The 21,842-nt window shown below is 39.5% G+C and overlaps 1 protein-coding gene and 1 pseudogene across 4 annotated transcripts in view; one reads left to right on the top strand and one right to left on the bottom strand.

The window, feature by feature from the left end:
- Nucleotides 1-21,842, top strand: part of CTNNA1 (catenin alpha 1) — a 179,346-nt gene that overhangs the window by 128,407 nt on the left and 29,097 nt on the right. For all 4 annotated transcript variants that reach the window (XM_007461428.1, XM_007461426.1, XM_007461427.1 and 1 more), the window contains 3 exons: nucleotides 2,405-2,485; nucleotides 3,673-3,825; nucleotides 16,658-16,750. In XM_007461428.1, the coding sequence (XP_007461490.1) occupies nucleotides 2,405-2,485; nucleotides 3,673-3,825; nucleotides 16,658-16,750 (327 nt within the window). The remainder of the gene's footprint in view (nucleotides 1-2,404; nucleotides 2,486-3,672; nucleotides 3,826-16,657; nucleotides 16,751-21,842) is intronic.
- On the bottom strand, nucleotides 18,662-21,103 carry LOC103088118 (importin subunit alpha-1 pseudogene; annotated as a pseudogene).

A 21,842-nucleotide genomic window follows, 5' to 3' on the forward strand; every position in this document is an offset into this window, starting at 1 on the left:
GACGTTGCAGGGAATTAGGCTCTCATGAGGTTATTGAGCCCAACCTTTGGATTTCAGATAACAGTTGTTTTCTGGAGTAAATGATCTATTAGAAACACCCCCAAAAATGTAGCTAGGTACAATGACAAATTTTACTAGGTTTACTTCAAAGTGAGTGCTTGAGTATCTAAGAAATGTACTGAGACTTTCCTGATTTAAGCATTAATTATGAGGTCAGTTTGATTTTTGTTTTAGCCACCTTTGCCTTAGATCCTGGTGTTTTGATCTTTGAGATTGTCAGTAACTAATTATACTTGTCAAGTTCTCTTCTGACTGATGGCCATGAATAAATCACCGTTTATTCCTACAGGCAGAAATGCTCATATTTTCTGTTTTTGTTGAGACTCTTTGTTTTTTTTCCCTTAAACCCATTAATATTAGTGGATTACTTAACTTTACTGACAGTACAGTTGGAGGAAAAGGTAAGGGATATGACCCTGACCAGATTTGACAGGGACCATATCAATGTGTCAGTTATATTTCAACTTTCAATTTTAAGTCCTTTTTTGTCTCCTTTCTGTCTTCTGCTAAATAACCTGTATCCATCAATATTCCTTCTCTTTTCTTCTAATAGCCCAGAGATGGAGGCAGAGGGACAAGTGTCATTGTCTCCATTTAACAGATGGGGGATAAGAGAGAGATTGAGTAACAAATGTACATTAAGAGGCACTCAGAAAGCATGTAACCACATCTCCCCATCCCCGGCTATTTATCTACTATGCTGACTTATGTACTGATGGCATATCCATACCAGAATGTCTTGAGGGCGACCATGGGTAGAGAAACACTGGGTTAAATTCCTTTGTCCATTCATATCTCTTTTGTAATTACTATATGTTTTACAGAAAGAGCCACATTTGTTGACAGGGCATTTTGTAAGGAAAAACTTTTAATATATTTCGTCGTTTAACCTAGCTGATGTCTTACTAGGTATTTCTAAGCACATGGCTAGCTATCTCTACCTGGGATAACTACCTTTGTCCCTTTTCTTTCAACTACCATCCATTTTGATTCTGCTTAGAATGTTCCCCAGTGCAAATGTCCACTCAACCCCCTGACCTCTGAACAAATGCTGATTTACATACCTCTCTCAGAGTGGCTGATAGGTTCTTTTCTGTGCAATACAATTGCGTTAAGCTTAGCCTAGAATTTTAAGTAATCTTACAAAGCATACTTATTTGACCTGTATAATATACACTGTTAACTGAAGTAATCTGACAAAGCATTCTTATTTGAGCTATATAAAAATACGTTATTAACTCCTATCCATCATAAAGCTAACACTATTAAAAATTTTAATATTTTTTAACATCTTTATTGGAGTATAATTGCTTTACAATGGTGTGTTAGTTTCTGCTTTATAACAAAGTGAATCAGCTATACATATACATACATCCCTGTATCTCCTCCCTCTTGCCTCTCCCTCCCACCCCTCTAGGTGGTCACACAGCCACCGAGCTGGTCTCCCTGTGCTATGTGGCTGCTTCCCACTAGCTATCTGTTTTACATTTGGCAGTGTATATATGTCCATGCCACTCTCTCACTTCGTCCCAGCTTACCCTTCCCCCTCCCCATATCCTCAAGTCCATTCTCTACATCTGCTACTTTATTCCTGTCCTGCCCATAGGTTCTTCATCACCATTTTTTTTTCCCTTTAGATTCCATATATATGTGTTAGCATACACTATTTGTTTTTCTCTTTCTGATTTACTTCACTCTGTATGACAAGACTCTAGGTCCATCCACCTCACTACAAATAACTCAATTTCGTTTCTTTTTATGGCTGAGTAATATTCCATTGTATATATGTGCCACATCTTCTTTATCCATTCATCTGTTGATGGACACTTAGGTTGCTTCCATGTCCTGGCTATTGTAAACGGAGCTGCAGTGAACATTGTGGTACATGACTCTTTTTGAATTATGGTTTTCTAAGGGTATATACCCAGTAGTGGGATTGCTGGGTCATATGGTAGTTCTGTTTTTAGTTTTTTAAGGAACCTCCGTACCGTTCTCCATAGTGGCTGTATCAGTTTACATTCCCACCAACAGTTGTATGCTGAACCTTGAATTAAAATATAAATTTAATTTTTCAAGCAGAACTTTAAGCAAAAGTCTCACCTCTTGGCTTCTCTTATTTTGGCAGAACCCCCTCAATTTCCATCCTGAAATAATATGGAGCCCCTAAGAGTTGTAAAATAAGCTTTTTATGAACAAAGCCACATGGTGCTCTCCCCAACCACCTGTATGTCCCAACTTGGGGCTAAAAAATTGATTTTTCTATCTTGATCTGAACTTAGTTATTGACTCTCATTACATTTCCTTGTAAATTACTGCAATGTGCATCTCTTTCCTTGTTTTCCAGGCTGGACGTAAAGAAAGAAGTGATGCACTCAATTCTGCAATAGATAAAATGACCAAGAAGACCAGGGACTTGCGTAGGCAGGTAAGCTGGAAGAAGTGTTGATTGCTTTCCCAAGTTCTCACTTTAGTTGTTTTGGTTAAAATCCCAACAAATACTGGGCACATATTCTTTCTTGAGTTAATGGATGAATTTTCATAGAAAACTGACTATCTCTATTTGTTTTTTGCTAATAAGCTTCTAAATGGCTAATAAAATCTCTTGGGGACCTGGAATAATACAGTCCCACTGGAATGGACTGAATAAATTAGCTCTAGTGTGAAAAGGATGTTCAGGTAAGAAAATCAATTTAAAATGACTTGGGGATCTGTGAAAATACCCTGCAGGATCTTGTGATGTTAACGTACAAACAATAGAGACAGAAATTGAAGTTATTTATTTGACTTGTCCCATTCTGATTTTGATCCTTGATGGAAATGTGTTTCTAGTATAAATATAGTGGTTGTAGAGGTACTTGGGACCATCAGTTTTCTGAGTTAGTAAGTACAGAAGGTCTTTCTCTTCATTTAATGTTAAATAATCCCATTAACATTTTGGAATTAAATTGAGTTTTAGTCTTTATGAAAAAGTTGGATTGAATTTGTAAAACAATGTATTAAGACTTAAAAAGAAGTTGTAATAGTAATACAAACAATCTCCTGACTTAGTGGAGAAACATTTTATTGTTCATGTCTGATATAAAGCAGAATTAAAGATGGAATGTATCTATACGTCTTCCTTTTGGTAAAGTAGTATCACAAATGGTTATAAAGATAACCTTTCAATTTTAAGGTTCGTAGAGTGCTCACCCTGTTCAGATAAACCAGAAAGTGCTTTTTTTCTCCCTTCTCAGTTTTATTTAGCCAATTAGGCTAATTATATATATATTTCAAGGCTATGTGCCAATTCAATCTAGAGCTGTTTTCTGTTCAGTTTTTTATTATTCCTTTAAGATACAAGCTTTAGTTTTGTAATTCCCAAGAAAAAAAGGATTTTATTTTGAAAACTGAGATTCTGTTGCTGAAATGCTGTAACTGTAGTATAAGCTGTTATCTCCACAATTGTGTTTCCTGTGTTGCAGATTATATAACTGCATGGCTTACATGAGGGGTCCTCATATAAGTGCAGCCAAACTGTCATGAGCTTCCATTAGATTTAAAAGTGCAAGAGAAAAAAAAGCAATCTAGCTTCTTGGTAGAAATAAAATCAAATTTTTACAATTTAATTATTAGCTCCGCAAAGCTGTCATGGACCATGTTTCAGATTCATTTCTGGAAACCAACGTTCCACTTTTAGTATTGATTGAAGCTGCAAAGAATGGAAATGAGAAAGAAGTTAAAGAATATGCCCAAGTTTTCCGTGAACATGCCAACAAATTAATTGAGGTAAGTGTATTAGCAGTTTTATTAATTATGTGTAACTTGGTAGACTGTGGTGATTTTTAACCACAGTATTTAATCAGAGGAAAAATTTAGGGGCTCATCTAATGTACAGTATGTGTAAGATGAAAGTCTTTCATTATTAACGTCTATCCAAAACTACCATTTTGGTCAGTTTACATTAATTACATACATAATTAAATATAGGTAGTCTTTATCCGGGAAACTTAACATCTCCACTTGGTGTTAATGCAAATAAAATAGATCATGACATGCTTAAACTCAGAAGACACTGTAGAAAGTAGTGGCTAGAAGCTGGAGCTTAGGAGTCATACTGCCTGGGCTTGCATCCTGGCAAATTACTGAACCCCTCTGAATTCCCATTTCTTACTATAAAATGAAGATACTAATGATGCCTATCTAGGGATTATTTTGATATCTCAAAGAGATGATGTATGTCAAGTGCTTAACCCTTTGCCTGAGACACAGACTCAGCTCCATCATCTTGTTTTAAAATTGTAGAAATTGGGAATTCCCAGGTGGTCCAGTGGTTAAGACTCTGCGCTTCCATTGCCGAGGGCGTGAGTTCAATCCCTGGTTGGGGAACTAAGGTCCCACAAGCCAGGTCACTTGGCATAGCCAAAAAAAAATTGAAGAAACTGAGCCCTAATGTGCTGCTAATTAGATATGTTTGAACAGTAGATATCTGTATGTTAGTGGTTGGTTTTTTTGGCTATAAGAAGAAAGAATGAGTTGCTATTTAATTTCCAGATAAGTTAGGCTTGCCTCCTACCTTTTGATTACTGAAATTATGTTACTGTTTAATTGATTTCATTATTACTTTATTTCAAAAATTTGACACACTGTAAGCATATACCCAACTTATTTAATTTTGTAACCCTAATGTAAAACATCTAATATTTGGAAGAGATATTCCATAGACCATTTGGTAAGTTGGTCATTATGTAAGAACAGAAAATGGGCCTTTTATGTAAAATGTGTTTCTTGTACGTTCGGATTTATAGTGACATTAGGCCAGGTTAGTACCATAAAAATATTCTAAGGAAAACATCAGTTATCACATTAAATGTGTTACTAATTTTAAATCTAGTTTTCTTTGAACATTAATCGTTATTCTCACCTGAATTAATTATGTGCAAAATACGTAGGTCAGTCTGCTATTCAAGTTACTGATTCTGGCATTTGGTTAGAAGACTTGCATTTTGTGTCTCCATTAAGCATAATCTTTTCACAGTAGTCATATGACTGCATGAGGTATAACCTCCAAATGTACAAAGATTGTCTTCACAAAGATTGTCTTCAGGAAGCCAACCTCCTGTAAGTAGCCTACATCTTAGAAAGCGTGCCTGTGAGGCAGGAAGCAAGGACACTGCCAGCCCATGGCCTTGGGTAACAGGTAACAGTAATGGCAAAGGCATTGGAAAGGGCATCTGAAAGAGTATGGCAGGCTGAACCTCACAGGGCAGCCCTTTTCTGTTCTACAGCTGGAGGGCCCTTTATAAGGACCTGCTGTACAGTCCTCAACCTCTCCATCCAACAGAACTGACACTTGTTGAGCACCTGCTGTGTACCATGTATATGCAAATACAATGTACTTTCCACATTCTCAGGTAAGGAAACAGGCTTAGAGAGGTTAAGTAACTTGCATTCCTCCCACAATGAGGGCTGTGCCACTCAAGCTTACTGGCGTAGTGGACAGCCTTATGGCCAGTAAGAAGCACTAGATGGACCTGGTGGGTTTGGAGACCTGCTCCAGGAACTTTGTCCATGCTTATACTTCTTATTTCATTCTGAACTAACCGAGGGCCCCTTAATGTTTAATTTTGATATTCCCTGTCACAACTGACTTCTGACTCCTTTCTCCCCTCTCTCCGCTCTCCATGCCCTCCACCCCCATCGTCCCACACACATAATATATGTGTATTAAATGACACATGGCTTTTCATTGCTTGATGCATAACCAAAGGCCTTGTAGTATCATTCTGCAAACATTTAAATTACATTTATGGTAATAGAGATCCTAGGGTATATAATTGCATGTATGCTTGGAAAGGAAGTGAATTTTTAAAGTGTTTGTTATAGAAGCCTCAAATTCCTGATTCAAGGCAGAGCTTCATTCTTCAGTGACAAGCCTTCTCCTCCCCACACTAGTACTTTTGTATTATAATGAAACACTGAATTAGTGAGAGACTTGTTTAAAGCAAAGGTAAAATACTTTATTGTGATTATTTTGTTAATCTCCTGACATCTTCCTTTCTTTTTATTAGTTCCCCCTCTTAAGTGGAGTAAATGTCTGCAGGCCAACTTTGGTTTTAGGGGCCATTTGGCATTTTTCCTGGGGTTTAGGGGGAGTAAGGGTGCTATGTGAAAGTTGGGAAGGGCTGGTGGTGATAGACCTCTGGCAGGAAAGGAAGGACTCAGATTCTGCAGCCACTGAGAATTCTGCCAGATATGTTTGTCCTCCTAAAATATTGAAATACAATTCTATCACTAACCACTTGCAATTAGCACAGACTCCACAGGTAAAGGGCGTAATTCCCAGTAAGATTGTCCTCACTATAGATGCCAACCGCAAGTTAGGGGAGTCCCCAGTCCACCTGTACTTCTGACCCAGCTGTCTATAAATTCAAGGGTTCCCATGACCTCTCATCACTTCTTCACAAGACTGCCCTCATTTCAAATGCCAGCTGCAAGTTTGAGGGTCCCCAGTCCACCTGCTCTTCTGATCAACTAGCTACAAATTTGGAGGGTTTCCATGGCCCACTTAAGGTTCATTAATTTGACAGGACAACTCATAGAGTTCAGGAGAGTGCTATCCTTATGACTGCATTTTATTGTAAAGGATACAAATCAGGTCCATCCAAATGAAGAGACACATAGGGTAAAGTGTGGGAAGGTCTCAAAGACAGAGTTTCCTGTCCTCTCCCCGTGGATCAGGGTATGTCACCTCCTGGCACATTGATGGTTCAGCCAGGAAGCTCCACTGAGTTTCAGCAACCAGAGTTTTTACTGAGATTTCATTATGTAGGTATGATTGATAGAATCCCTTCCTTCCGTGGACCTTGGTTTTTCCTGAAAGCCCCCATCCTCTAATCACATGGTTGGCATGGTGGCCTACCCATCCTCAGTCATCTCACTAGTCTAACATATATAGGGGCTCAGCTGGAGTTACCTCGTTAGCATAAATGATGAATAAGAAAGACACTCCTGTCACTCTTGAAATCTCTCAAGGATTTAGAAGTTTCCTCCCAGGAATCCAGTGCTAAGAACCAGACATTTTTTTTTATTATACAACACCTCCCCATCTTGAAGGAATGTGGAGTGCATGGTTTTTGGATAGCTTGCTACCCAGCCATAAACACCACATGGAAGAGGTAAGACAGGGCAGGTTTGTTTCCTGCAGCTTTATGTAGATCCTGTTTGTGGCCATTTACCCAGTGATTTACCACTTGTTTTATCTGGTGTTCCTTGCATTGTTTTGGTTTTACTTTTCCCTGGAGGTTCGCCCGTTAGGAGCCCAGTTTTCTGATTGAGTCCATCTCTTCTCTCCTAAGTGAATGGTTCTTTCTCATAGAATCATTGATTCTCCCTCTGGTGTATAAATCCCCTTCTGTTTAGTATCCTTGTATTGACACTTACCCTTTCTTAGACTCATTCTGTAGTGGGAAACTCCCTCCTTCCAGAGGCGGCACCTTCCACTGGTGGATTTCTCTGGTTGTTAGGAATGGGGGGCCACAGTCTCCTTCTCTGGAACACTCCCTGTCCATCTTTTTACTGCTGCACACAAATGAATTGAGAGGAGCTATAAGTGAAAATAGACACCTGATTTCAAAGATGTGGCATGGAAAAAGAATGTAAAAGATTTCATTATCTTTTTTATTGATTACATGTTGAAATATATTATCTTGAGATTAAATATTATTTTTTCTAATCTCACCTCTTAATGTGGCTCACATTGTATTCCTGTTGGACAGCACTAGTCTAGGTGATTTCCTCAGGCCTTTGAGAGGCTCTCTTCATTCTGCCTCTTCTCTGAATGCTTGCCACTTAAGTGCCAGTCCTTATTGAACACCTGCTGCAAGAGCGGGCGGATGGAGGTAGAGCAGCCAAAGCTTCCGCTGGCTTTTGGGCAATGACCTCACAGTTAGTCAGCTCCAGGATTTTGCTTCCAGAGGTGCTGCTGCTCAACTCCATCTTCTCCATCCTGGTCTGTGTGGGTGCGGTTGGTTGTTTGGCTCTCTCTGTTTTGACACTCATCCAGTATAAACTTCTTAGATTCAGTCTAGTGTTCTGTCCTGTCAGGACTATTGCTGGCATTGCTCTTCATATTATTGACAGCCCCTTCCAAACTTGTATCATTTCTTCCTTTTTTAAAAAATAAGCATATCTTTTCTCCTTTTCTCCAGTATGTTTATAAAATACTAAGACAACCCATAGAATAGAAACTTTCTTTCAGCTTGCCACTAGAAATCATTGTGTTGATTGTACGATTCTTTGTATATAGTTAGCCGTTCAGCCAGTTACAAATTCCTTAACTTTTGTCTTGATCTCTGTCCCTGCCCACCCCGGCCAAATAAAATAGTGTAAAAAGGTTATGCTATAATTTGGGTTGTCATGTAAAGTTGCTTCAAATGTATTAATAGTTTCTGAGTAGTATTAGGGATAGCATCCACAGAGAAATGGGAATATTACGGTAGCTTCTCTGTATACCACATTATGGAAATACAAGATTAGCCTGAAGAATAAAAACCACATACTGACTCGTGAGGTTTTATGAGCAGAAGTGAATTCCTCCAGCCCCTCTGTGTGGGCATAGTGTTTGGAAGGCTGTGTGGTGCCTGCTGCCTAGTGGGTCCTTATTAAATGACTGTGATTGTACTTGGGAAAGCAAATAACAGAGTGTTTGCTGTGTGGCTGCTCTTATTTTCTCAGGGTCTGACTAGGACCTCTGACTGCCTCACACTACAGTTGTCAGTGGGATCTATTACCTCCCCACATGGTATTGAATCCCCTTTTCTTATGTGAAGGGTACATAGAGGTTGTGCGTCTCAAGGCCAGTGAGTAGGGGAGCAGGAGCTGAGGGTCAGTGTTGATGAGCTGGTGACCCTTCTGTTCACCGTTTTCTTCTGTTCTGGAATATAGCACTGAGGGCTGTTCTTTCATGTTTATGAAAGGGCGTGGCCATGCTTCAGGGTAACAGTAACACCTTTTGTACTTGACTCTTTCTCCCATATCAAGTTAATGATTTCTTTATGTTGCTTGTCACTTTAGTGTATTGAGGTGAAAATTTATTTTCTGTCAGAAATATTAACATTTTTGTCAATAATGCAGCACCCATGTGTCCTTTTTAATTGCTTCATTCTTTGCCTACCTCCTTTGCTGTGAGCAGCTTAATAGCTAAAGAGCATCAGTTTTCCCTTTTTAATTTTGCTGTCTTCTGGTTCCTTTTCAATTTCATGAATTGAGAGTGAAATAGGAAAAATACAATTCATGAAATCTTGCCTGTAAAAACTGTCTATCATTTAATATCCCTTTCCCCTCAGCCCGAGACACTGTACAATAAGATAGTGTTTTGTTCATTGCCTTGTGAATTAAGAACCAAAAAGTAAATGTAACTGGTATGATTTTGAGCTGGATTATCATTACTTGCTATGCCCCCCCCACCACCACCACCCCAGGACCAAGTATTTCCCATTATCTAGGATTTCATAGGGTGTGGCTTTATTGGCTTGAAATGTGTATTTTAACTGCAAATTGAGTGATCTTCATTATAACTTTTATTCTGTGTTGTGCTTATAATACGCAGTAAAGTGACCTTGAAGAAACCTCTGTAAGGGGCATTTGAATTAAACTGCCTGTGACATCTTGGATATTTTCTCAGTACCTCTGTACAATACTATAGGCTGAAATTCTTGCAAATGGCAAACCATATGAAGCTTCAGTTTTCCAGGACAGTAGGATGTTTGCATGGAAGCAGTTGGGTATTCTTAGGGAAGAATGCTGACCTCGGAATCAAGAAGAATTTCCTGAGCATATTGAGCTTGGTTTTCTCACATTTTCAAGGGTGTGTAATTTCACATGCATGGGGTTGTGTAAGACCAAAGTGTCTTGCCTGTACTATTTTAACACCTTAACACCAAGCTTTTTTGGCTGAACTGAACCACCTCGTCAAATTTTGGGATGGTCAGGTGAAGGCAATGGATGTATCTTGTTCTCAAGGAGCATTGAGATTCTTTTCTCTTGGAGTGTTGGCAGGAACAATTAAGGAAGCACTCTGCCCACCTCTGGCCCTGCTTCAGAAAAGAGTGTAGGCCCTCCTATTGCCTCACCAGTAGAGCTGATGGACTAGTGTTTAGACAGGCACCCTTCCTAGCCTTATTGACAGATTATTCAGGAGATTAGACAGAAATAGGGAACTTTTTAAGTGATCCGTATAATAACATGTAAATGGAAATGATGACAATATCACCTGGGTGGTTATCTACACATGAAAGCCTTTTTAAAAATATCAAATAGCCAAGCTGTTTAAAATAGTTTATGATGTTTTAGTAAATTCACAATTTCTAATCCTGTTACTAGAGATACTTATATCCCTAAAATTAGATTTGGCATGGCTTATTTTGAACAAAAACATGTAAGAGAAAATAAGGTAGATGTAGAAAGTCAGGACGTAGGAGAGAAATAATACACAATTACGAGCTATAATTGCCATGCTTGAGTTTGGTTGTGTTACTGCACTTCCTGGTAGCATGGAGGAAAGGAAGACACACAATCAGTTCTGTATTCTTGTCTTTAGAATGGAAGAAGTATGCCCATTTTTTCATGGGAAATGAGCCTATCGTAAAATGTTAAAAAAAAAAATCCTTACTTGGGACTTTTACATAAGGGGCAGTGAATGATTTAACACATAGGGTCCTCAACATTTTAGTAATAAATGTAGTGACAGAGTCCACATGATTTTTTTTTCTTGTAAATTCCCTCTAAAATAGCAAGGTCATAATATTCAGTTGACACTGAATTGAGTTCCAAAGAGCTGTTTTGAGGAGCTAACCCACCATGTGGCCTTCTGTCTCCCAGTAACAATATTAGGAGAATGGAGGGCTATGAGTCTGTGAGTCCAGTGCTTCCTCCTGATCATCCCAGTGTAGCTTTCTTTCTTTTTTGAAATAATGTTCAACCTTCCTGTTTCTTTGTGTTTTAAACGTGTCCTGTAAAGAGCATATGTTTAGTTATTGTTATTCAGGTTAGCAGCGGGTTTTTTCCTGTTAATTAGGGAGTTTTGTACACACACATTTATTATCATTATGACATGTGGATTCATTCTTACCATTGCATTTTTGTTCTCTCTTTCCCCTTCTTAACCCTGCTTCCATCCCTCCTCCTCTATTTCTAACTCTCCTTCCCTCTTTTGGACTGATTGAGTCCTCCCACTTCCTTCTATTTTTTCCCCCCTCTTCTCATTTGGAAATCATACACTCCATTTTATTACTAGCAACTCTGGATATTTTAAGCATGCATGTTTAAATTCAGAGGTTGAGGGTAAGTAGTATCTTTTCCTCCTTCTGAAACAGTATGAGAATCTTAAAATCCTTTGACTTTAGTTATTCTCTAACTTAGATGTTATTGTTGTCCAGTAGTTTGGTTCTCTTAATTTTTAGCCCCATGAGTTAGACATTGTTGGTATTGCTTTATTCACTTATTTCAACTTTTGCATAAAATTTACCTGATACCATATTTTCATTGCTTCCCATTTCTTCTTGCATATTAAACCTTCCTTCTGGGATTGCTTCCTTTTTTCCTAAAGCATCTTTATTAAACACCTTTAGTTGGGGCAGGAAAGATCTGTCTGGAGGAAATGCTCTGAGATTGGTTTTGTTTTTGTTTTGTCTTAGTGTCTTTATTTTGGCTTAATTCTTGAAAAAATAATTTTATTGGATGTATAGTCCTAGGATGATTCCCTCCACTATCTCCCTTCAGGGATTTGAAAATATTATTACCCTGTCTCTGGCTTCCATTGTTGCTGTTGAGAAATCAGCAGTCAATCTCACTGAGCTTTCTTTGTAGATAATTTGTATTCACTTTCTGGCTGTTTTTAAAATCACTTTTGTTCTAAAGCTTCACTTCAGTGTGTCAGGGTGTAGATTTCCTTTTATTTACTCTGCTTAGAATTTATCTTCCCAGATCTGAAAATTGTTTCATCCACGCTGAAAAATTTCAGCCGTTACCTCTTGCAGTATTGCCTCTTTTGCATTCTCCCTGTCTTCCCTTCTGAAATCCTCATAGTTGAATAATAGACCTCAGTTTATCTTTCATGTCTCTTAATTCCTTTTATGGTTCCCATGTCATGAAAATGTCTTGGTTTTCCTGAATAATTTCTTCAGTTTGACTTTCCACGTTAGTAATTCTCTTTTCAGCAGTGTCTAGTTGATATTATTTTAAATTTCTAGAAATGGTAGACATTATTACTTTTCTCTTGAAGTTCTATTTTGATCCTTCTCAAATCTGCCTAGTTATTTTTGAGTGTGTTTTTCCTTTTCTATACTTTGTGTTATCTCTGTTAATGTAAAAAAACATATTTCTTAATACTCCACTTTTGATCATTTAAGTATCTGCAAGTTATGGATCTGATTACACAGTTCTTTTGCTTCCTTTTGCTCAAGATGCCTTATTTCCTTGTGTACTTCCTATATTTTTTATTGTGGGTTCACATTCCTGGTATTTCGTATTTGGGAATTCTTTGAGGCCTGGGTTTAGATTACTTTCCACCAGAGAAAATTTCCATTTATATTTACTTCTGCCAGTTGCTTACGGATACTACTAATACATGACCTCCTAAACCTAAAAGTTTTGGGGGGCCAGATAAATAATATAATTTCTATACCTAAACCCCTGAGGAGGGCCAGCCTTTGGTTAGAATTTACAGGAGAGACCTTTTTTTTCCTCCTCCTTGAGGGAATGATTAGGGCTTATACTGGCAAGTATCCTACTGTTTTGCTCTTCTTGTTGACTTTTCTCTTAATTCACTCGTTCACTTAGGATGTTGCCTTTTGGCTGTCCCAGCTCTGCGCAGATTCTCTCATCTAAGGTATCTACCTTATGAGACCCATTAAAAACCCAAGTTCTGACCGCAGAATGGCACACATACTCCCCTTCATAAACAGTTTTCAGTGCTTGCTTACCTCTCTGAATTTCTGTTTTCTCATTTCTAGCCTCTGCTGATTTCCCTTAATTACTCACCTGCTTACCCTACATTTTTTTTTTAACAGCATGATTGAGGTATAATTTATATACCATAAAACTCACCCATTTTAAGTGTACAATTCAATGGTTTTTACTAAGTTTACAGAACTATGCAGTCATCATCACAGTCCAGTTTAGAAGTTTACTGTCACCCATGTGTGCTTCACTTTTTGCTCAGCTATCTTGTTCCTCTTAATGAGATAGCCAACACCCGTCCCTGGAAATTGGAAAGTTGGAAGCTTGACCTCTGTTCCATCATCATTTCTTCTGTGGGTTTGGAAGTAATTGTTAGAAATTTCTTGAGTGGTTCTGAAATTTATATGATGTGCAGTTGGGACTTCTCTCTTCATATGTGACAAGTTTGGAAAAGTTGCTTTATTATTACTTTGGATTTTTTGAGAGTACAGAGAGCTTAACCATTTTAAAGAAGAAAACTCAGGTGGTAGCTTGACCCAAGATCACATGGCAAGTGATGTAGAGTTTGAGCTTCAACTTTACGGCATGCTACTCAGGTCGTGGTGTCACTAATTAGACTTAAAAGCTCCCTGTTCCACAATTCTTGTCACTTGTTTCACCTCCACAACAGGTATAGGCTACTGTGAGAGTAGGTCATTAATTTATTACCAAGAACAAAAACAAATCTCTTCTTGTCTTCCTGCAAAGGTTCCAGGGTAAGGGGCAGTGGGGCAGTGGGAAACAACTTGTGTTTGACTTAAACAAATTTTAAATTTATTTAAAGTCATCAACACATGTATAACAGAGGAAAATTTGTCATAATGGTATATTTTTTCCCCCTTGTAACCTTGTTTCATGCATTTTATTTAAGTAAAGAAATTCTAGAGCTTTCCTGCATGTCTGAAAAGTTGTCTTTCCTGTCATGTACAGATGTCATATTTGTTGATTTGACACAGCCTGGCTGTGACAATTTTTTCCTGCACAGCACAGATTATTGCTGCGCTACTCCTAAAACCAGCTAAAGCCCAGGGCTGTTTTTTGGTTTTTTTCAATCAGGGAGTTGAAAGTTTTCTGAAATGTTGTGTTCTTCTACAGGGTCCAAACTTAAATGGGATATAGGCAGAAGTGGTGCAAAAGAGGCCTCATGATTCCAAAGCTGGTAGTCATAGTGTCAATCTTAGCCCACCTCTTAGATTAGCGGGAATCTAAGATGTTTAAATTGTTAATACACAAATTGCTGTGGTAGCAAAGATATAAAAATTTATTCCGAGAGCAAATTAGAGATGTTACTCATCACTCTCCAAAGTCTCCGCTCTGCTAGGTTCTCTGGAAGTTAGCTGCTCTGAGTATTTTTAATTCAAACTTCAGAAACTTGTTCAGTCTACTGAGCTGCTATCCCAGATTTCTAGAGCCCCACAAAGAGGCCCCTTCCCTCATTCCCAGCTTTCATGGCAGTCAAGCCTGGCACTAGTATATAAGGTTATCTTCTCAGAGAGCTGTGGTCGAGATGTTGCATTTGCACATTTGTCATTGTTAGAAGTGAGTGGCGCTTTCCCTGGAGGGTGAATTGAAGCTCATTCATCTGGAGAAGACTGTCAGTGACAGGTGCCCACTTCCTCCTCCCAGAGCAGGCGGGGTGGCCTCCTGAAACAGGCAGTGTACTCTTGTAGAACATTAAAGTAATGTTTTAAAATAAAGAATAAGTCTTCCCAAGTCTTGTTAGGATTTGTGTCAGGAAACAGGAAAGATGGTGTACAGAAGCCAGCCATTTCAGCCTTTAGCCACACACCATCTCGTGTGTCTGATCTGTAGTAGATAATACTTATTGTAATCCTTTGCTTCTTAATTTAATTATTTTTTTCTGAGTTTTACAGATTCATAAAATTGGGAGAATATAAAATTATACTAGTAGTAGCTAGAGAGTGGAAGGCAGAAACAGTGACAGACATTCCTGAATCTAACATTTGACTGGCCTCCGAAAATGGTGGGCATGGGGTGGGACTAGGGATCTTTGTTAGTCCCAAATTGCTAATTCAGTCATCAACCTCAAATTTTATATTTGGTTTCAAAATGCCTTGTTAAGGCAGTGAAGCAATAGAAGCTGTGGCTGCATAAACACATCTAAGCTTTCTCCTTCAGTAGAGCATCATAAAATGTACATTTGAGGGATAATGTTTGTAAAAGTTTTATCTTCTACAGAATTTAGCTTAGGTCATATTTTGTAGCACTTTTAAAGGAAACAAATAGAAATCAACAATTATCTCTATAGACTGTCATCATGAATAGAAGTGCCTCTTTGCTCAGGTCCACTTGACACTGGAAAGTGGAATTGTAACCTTCAGGGAGTATAAATCTTACTTTTGTGTGATTTTGAAGGCCCTTACCCATTAAAGATCTGACTTAATTTTCTTTTTCCGTACATTTTTATGTTTAAGTTGCATGTTAGTTCTTTTGTTTCTTCTTGTGATTAGGCATTGCAGGATTGTGATAGTTCGCAGTCTTACAGAAAGCTGATAATCCCTAACTGTAACACTGCGAACAATAGTAATGGTATATAATTTTTCTTGTGCCTTTATCTGCTTAACTTGGGTGGAGGAGTGAAAATCAAAGGTTATTGCCATTGCCCTTGTTTACTCTGGCATTTTAAATTCTCAGAAAGTGCCTGTGATATTCAACTGCCTACACCTCTATCATTCATAACTCAGTTTGCAACTGGGGTAAGATATGTCTCAGCACTGTGTATTCAGTTGGTCCTTGATATCGCTAATGGAATTGGCAAGCCTGTTTATTTAGAAACATTGGTAAGTGATCACAGCCCTAGCAGCCGCTACAGAACAACATTCTCAGCACAGCCAGAGCTTCAGCAGAAGTATGATACAACTTGGAAAGATTGTTTCTGGCTACATGAGTAGTGTCATTGAGGCAGTTGGATGGCAAGGTAAAGATTTTAGTTCAAATGAAATAGCATCATTCAGGAAACAGTCCAGCTGTCAGTGCTTTTGAGAAACCAGTTAAAAGACAGTTTTGCCCTTAACTGTGGGATATCATCTCTGTTTCTTCTTCCATTTCTGATGAGAGTGGGTCCATCGTGATGTGTTAATGCTATTTTTTTAATTTGAAAAATAGCCTTGCATTCAAATAAAACTCATCTTGGCTTAAAGTAAGCATCCATTCACCTGTCAAATGAGAACAGCAGCTTAGAATTTCAATTTCCTTCCTTTAAGAGCAGCTGCAGAGTACATTTTTATTTGAGGGTACCAATGATTCTCTGGTGCCTTTGGTTCCTTAGTTTTTCTCACGTCTCACACCAGGAGACCCTTTTTCTCAAGTTACTGTTGAGGCAGGTTAGAGCCCATGTAAAGCCGGTGAGTTACAAGCCCTAGGATCTTTCAGGGTTCTGCCACCAACTTACAATGTGACCTGTGTTATGAGTTTAATTTCCTTAGCACAGAGCTAAAAAATTTGTCCTCATAAGCAGGTAATCAATCTGTGAGAAGTAAAACACCTTTGGTGCTTTTGTCATTTGTTCTGTAAAGATCAGGGATGGGGTAGGTGTACATTTGTTTTCCTTTAAAGTTAAAAGAGAAAAATCTTCAAAGGTCTTTTTTATCTTTTCTTCTAGGTTGCCAACTTGGCCTGTTCCATCTCAAACAATGAAGAAGGTGTAAAGCTTGTTCGAATGTCTGCAAGCCAGCTAGAAGCCCTCTGTCCTCAGGTAAAGTAAAGTACAACCAGCAATGTTTAAGGTTTCACCAAATTGGATTTGGGTTATTAGAGTGGGGATGAGGTTTATTTTGTTAGTTTTGTTTTTAGGATTTTAGATAGAAACCTTGAGGACAGAACGCTGATCCACAGTCTATATAGCTTGAGAAATTTGTTTGACTTTAAGCAATATTTCCTTAAGGCATCATGTGTTACTGTCTCCTTGCCCTTCATTAAAAATGTATAGTGTCGGGAATTCCCTGGTGGTGCAGTGGTTAAGAATCTGCCTGCCAATGCAGGGGACGTGGGTTTGATCCCTGGTCCAGGAAGATCCCACATGCCGCGGAGCTGCTGAGCCTGTGCTCTAGAGCCCGCGAGCCACAACTGCTGAGCCTGCATGCCACAACTACTGAAGTCCATGCGCCTAGAGCCAGTGCTCCACAGCAAGAGAAGCCCGTGCACCGCAAGGAAGAGTAGCCCCCGCTCACCGCAACTAGAGAAAAGCCCACGCAGCAGTGAAGACCCAATGAAGCCAAAAAAAAAAATGTATAGTGTCCTCCACTGCTGGCAAATGGAGAGTAGGCAGTGGCCATTCTACACCCTCCCTAAGGGAGGGCCATCTGCAACATGTGGTAGTCCTGGAATCAGGATGGTTACCCACAAGCCTGAAAGAATAACTGTTACCCACCCACACTCCATTGTGATGCCCAGTATTTGGATCTTGTTAGAGGGAACGAGATTCAAGAGCTAGAAGCCTTACTTAGCTGTGTCCTGAAGTAGCCTTATGATACAGATATTAATAATGTAATTCAGCCAGCTCCTGAAGTAAAAGCTTAAGAACTTTTCTCCATTTATAATGGCATATTGGAAGACTGGTGATCAGGCTAGGTTAAGCATCTGGGGCTCTAGAAAGACTCTGAAGCACACAGAAGAATGGTTGCTTTGTTTAATGTTAGATGAGTTGCCTGCCTCCTGTGAGGGGAACTGATCCTGTTTGTGTGCCTTGCCCCTCACAGGGATTTCTAAGCAGTGTCAGTGCTGTTTTGGTGGAAGAGATTGCCTCTTCAATTTCCCAGGTAGAGAATGGTCATGGGCATACTCTGAAGATTTACATTAAACTCTTTCTAAATGTTCTGTCAGATTGCATTGACCACAAATAAAGGGGAATAAAGCAAGGGAACTGGAGTAATAGAATAGAGGTTACAGGAATGAAATTTCTATGTTATGTCTGCAACCAACTTTAAAATATACCGTGACTAATACTTTGGTTCTTTCATATGTATAATTCCTGACACTCAAGGTAGGTGACCAAAATAAGTAAAGCCTGATTATTAACCTGGGATCCTGACTGGTACACAGGTTAGCTAGGGCATTTATTCTCATTCTCAACCACGTGGGTTAGTGTGCCAGTGAGAGCTGCTTCATCTGAGTGTTAGTGTGATGAGCCAGTTGTGGATCCATATTATCTAATCAACATTTCCCCAGCTTTAATCCAGTCATGAAGTCTGCTACTGGTCAATAGCTGTACAGATAATAAGCACAATGAATTTAATCACCTACAGAAAGTTCATGGATGACCAAGTTGTATGAAATAAATTTAGAGTAGATTTTAAAGATTTGGCATTCTTTTCTCAAGCTTGCCATTTTACCCTATCAGCACTTTATTTTTTAAGAAAAGGGTGGAATTTAATCTTTATTTACAGGACACTGCAAGATATGAAATTCCACATAGAAATAAGAAACCCATTGAGAGGAGAAGCTTCATGCAGTATGTACAGTTTGGAACTGTTCAAGAATAGTTTCTTTGTAAAAAGTGCTACAGTAACAAACCACATGTAAAAAGAGTTCTTAGTAGAGAAACAGTAAGACAAACTTCTACCAAACATAGTACACAACAAACAACTTTATGCCTCAGGTGTACAATCTAAAAGTTGAAGGTCCCAGCAGTGCCATCCTGAACTTGGAATGTAAACCCTTCACAGGTAGTTTCTGGCACATTTTGATCTTACTCTTCCTCCACAGAGAAATATGTCTCAATCAAGTTTAATGAAGCTTCGTACACAGACTCATTTTCATGGTTTTGTAGAGCTTCAGTTTTGTCCACACCTCCACATTCTTCAATCATCATACTAAGTTTCTCAGTTTCACCTAGTTTCTCAGCAGCGTGAAAGATATTTGAAATGGCATCCAGAATAACCAGAGTAATTTTGGTGTCTTTCGCAGTTAGGAGGTTCATCAATGGTTCTGTTATGCCACAATGAACAAGGTATACCATCTGCCCAACTGTTCTGCCACGTGTATAGTTGGTCACAGCCCATACAGCTTCCTGTTGTGTCCTAAAGTCGGCCTTAGAGAGAACGCCAACAAGGAATGGGACTAATCCATGATTTACAGCTTGTTGTATCTGGTCCTGGCGGCCAGCCGTGATGTTTGACATTGTCCATGTAGCTTTCTTCTGAATAGTAGTTTTGGAGTTTGTTAGCAGGCTGGGAAAGATGGCAAGTGCTCCTGCATCTATTACAACCTGAGTCTGTTCGTCTGTTCCAATGACAATATTCCCTATGGCTCTTTGCGCAGGAGTCACGATTGGCAATTCAGTAGCTCCTAAAAGCTTCACAAGTTGGGGCACAACCCCAGTTTTCACAACCATTTCAATCCGTTCATTTGGACCATTGGTAAGGTAGGAAATAGCCCAGCAGGTATCAGCTAAAACTTCTGGGTCATCGTGTTGCAGGAGATGAACTAAAGTAGGAAGAATTTGCTCAACAGAGTCTAAGGGGGGGGGCATGATTCTTGTTGTGACAAAGATTTGAAAGTGTCCAGGTAAGATTATGTAAGTAACCACATGCTAAAGATGACACATCAGGAACCGCCAAAGGTGCCAACAGCGTGTCAACTGGACCATACTTGATAACCAAGTCTCGGAAAACCGAGCTATCCCATGCAGTGTTTCCTAGAGCCCGTACAGCTTGTTCACTGATGTGAGCGTGGGGAGATGCCAACAGAGAAATGAATGCTGGGATAGCACCTCCATCTACCACAGCCTTGGTCTGTTCTGATGTCCCGGAAGCATTGTTAGTGAGGGCCCAAGCAGATTCAAACTGAATGGGACTACAATCCGTTCTGCTCAAGAAGGAAACAAATTTTGGAATCAAACCAGCCCGGATTATGCTGTCTATGGGGGGCTATTTTTCCCTAGAAAGCAGTTTCCTAGCAGCTTGAGTAGCTTGGAGCTGGCTTTCGAAGTTGTTGCTATTTATGCCTTTGACAATATCATTAACAGACCAATTTACAGTGCCCTGGTTTTTGCGGTTTTCCTGCAGTGGAGAAGCAGCATCATCTGGAAAAGAGCTGACATTTCTCCTTTTCAGCATCTGGTCACCCTTCTTAGCTTTCCTGAGCTCCACATTAACTTCTGTTCAGCGCTGCCTCATTTCTGTACTGTCTTTCCCCGTGTTCTTGAATCTGTTAAGGCGGGCAGCTGGTGAATTAGCATCCTCATTGGTGGACACGGTTATGAGACAAAGGAAGAAAGCTACACAGTTGACTCAAGCTTCCACAGGAGGTGGTGCGGGGCGCATAGGCTGCTCATCGGCTGCCCTCACAACATCCACTACGGTCAGCCCGAGGGTGGGGTGCTAGCACTTTATTTTTAATGCCTTTGGTTCTCCATTTGATTTTGAAATGCTTGAAAAGTGACAATGCTTTCACATATTGGCTGAAACAGATGGTAACATACGCTGATCACACCTACTAAGAGTATTTATATAAATGATCTTAAAGCCTAGGAAAAAAAAATCACATGGAGAGTCTAGTAGATCCTAATGAGAGTGATGGTGTGCCTAAGTCATGTTTGGCTGGGACATGTTGCCCAGGTTTTAGGTTGCCCTCAGAAAGCACCTTTTTTCCCTCTCATTTGTAGGTTCATTTCTCCTGCTAGAACAGACCTCAAGACAGTGTCCAGACCACGCTTGGAATTGGGTATATGTCCTAGATAAAAAAGTGTTTCTCTAGGTGTGATTATTCCTGCAGATTCTCTCCTAGGCCCCTTCCTACCCTTGCTCACAAACAGGGCTGGGCAGGTTCAGTGATGGCAAATGCAGTAGACATTTGCAGGCATGGTAATGACAAACTATGTAGCATGTGCCATTTCTAAATGAGGTAACTGTGACTCCACTCCAACCCATTATTGCTAGATTCTTTCATTATTTTTAAAGAGAAGTCGGCAATTCACATTTTTTTGACAAGTCGCAGTTTTAAAGGATTGGTAACTAATTTAAAGTTTTGAAATTCTTTGAGGAGCGTAAACCAGATTTCTGGGAGCTGCATCTTACCTACCCTGGCCATGTGTTTCTGGGAGCTGCATCTTACCTACCCTGGTCAAAGGACCTCTCCTTTAAGGTAGCTGATGGCTGTCCCTCTCAGGAGGAGTGGAGCCCTCTCCTTATTCTTCAGCCTCATGTGGGCAGTGATGTCAGGCATCGGGGGGTCCTAGTCCTGAGGTGTTTCCTTCCAGGGTCATTGGCTTGTTTGATAAACAAACCCTAGGCACGTTAATCAACTTGACTAGGCTAGTTATTCGCCAGGAGTTTAAGATGGTGCTTAATATGCTGTAGCATGTAGACAAAAAGTTATTATATTAAAGTGTATGTTTCTTTATTTGAGGCTACTGTCAGCATCCATCCACAGTATCGGGTTTTTCCGGTGTGCTTTTCAGGTCTCACACCCACACTACTGTATTCAGGCAGCCCTGGCCCCTCTGCAGGGGGCTGCTTTTCTGTGGCTCCACCTACAGTCTGGAGTTGGTTCCTAGACCTTATTGTTCCTTTCTGGAGAGGAGAGGTGACAGATGGAGCCTGTAGAGGAGTTTTCTTCTCCATCTTTCAGTTCACCCAATAGCAAATTAATTTTTGGAAATGGGAAATTCTGTTCTAAAGTACTAAGTTTTTAGCAGTTAAGCGACTTAACTCTGATATTTGCGGTGTTAAAGTTGAGTTCAGGCAAAGTAACCTGAGAGTGTATTTATTTTGTTGCTTGGGGGAGAAAAAAGCACCCACATTTTTTGGTGATTTACGAGTAGGAAAGAAAGTAGGTCAGCTCTTTCC

Source organism: Lipotes vexillifer, unplaced genomic scaffold (genome assembly GCF_000442215.2).
Source record: "Lipotes vexillifer unplaced genomic scaffold, Lipotes_vexillifer_v1.1 scaffold217, whole genome shotgun sequence".
NCBI lineage: Eukaryota > Metazoa > Chordata > Mammalia > Artiodactyla > Lipotidae > Lipotes > Lipotes vexillifer.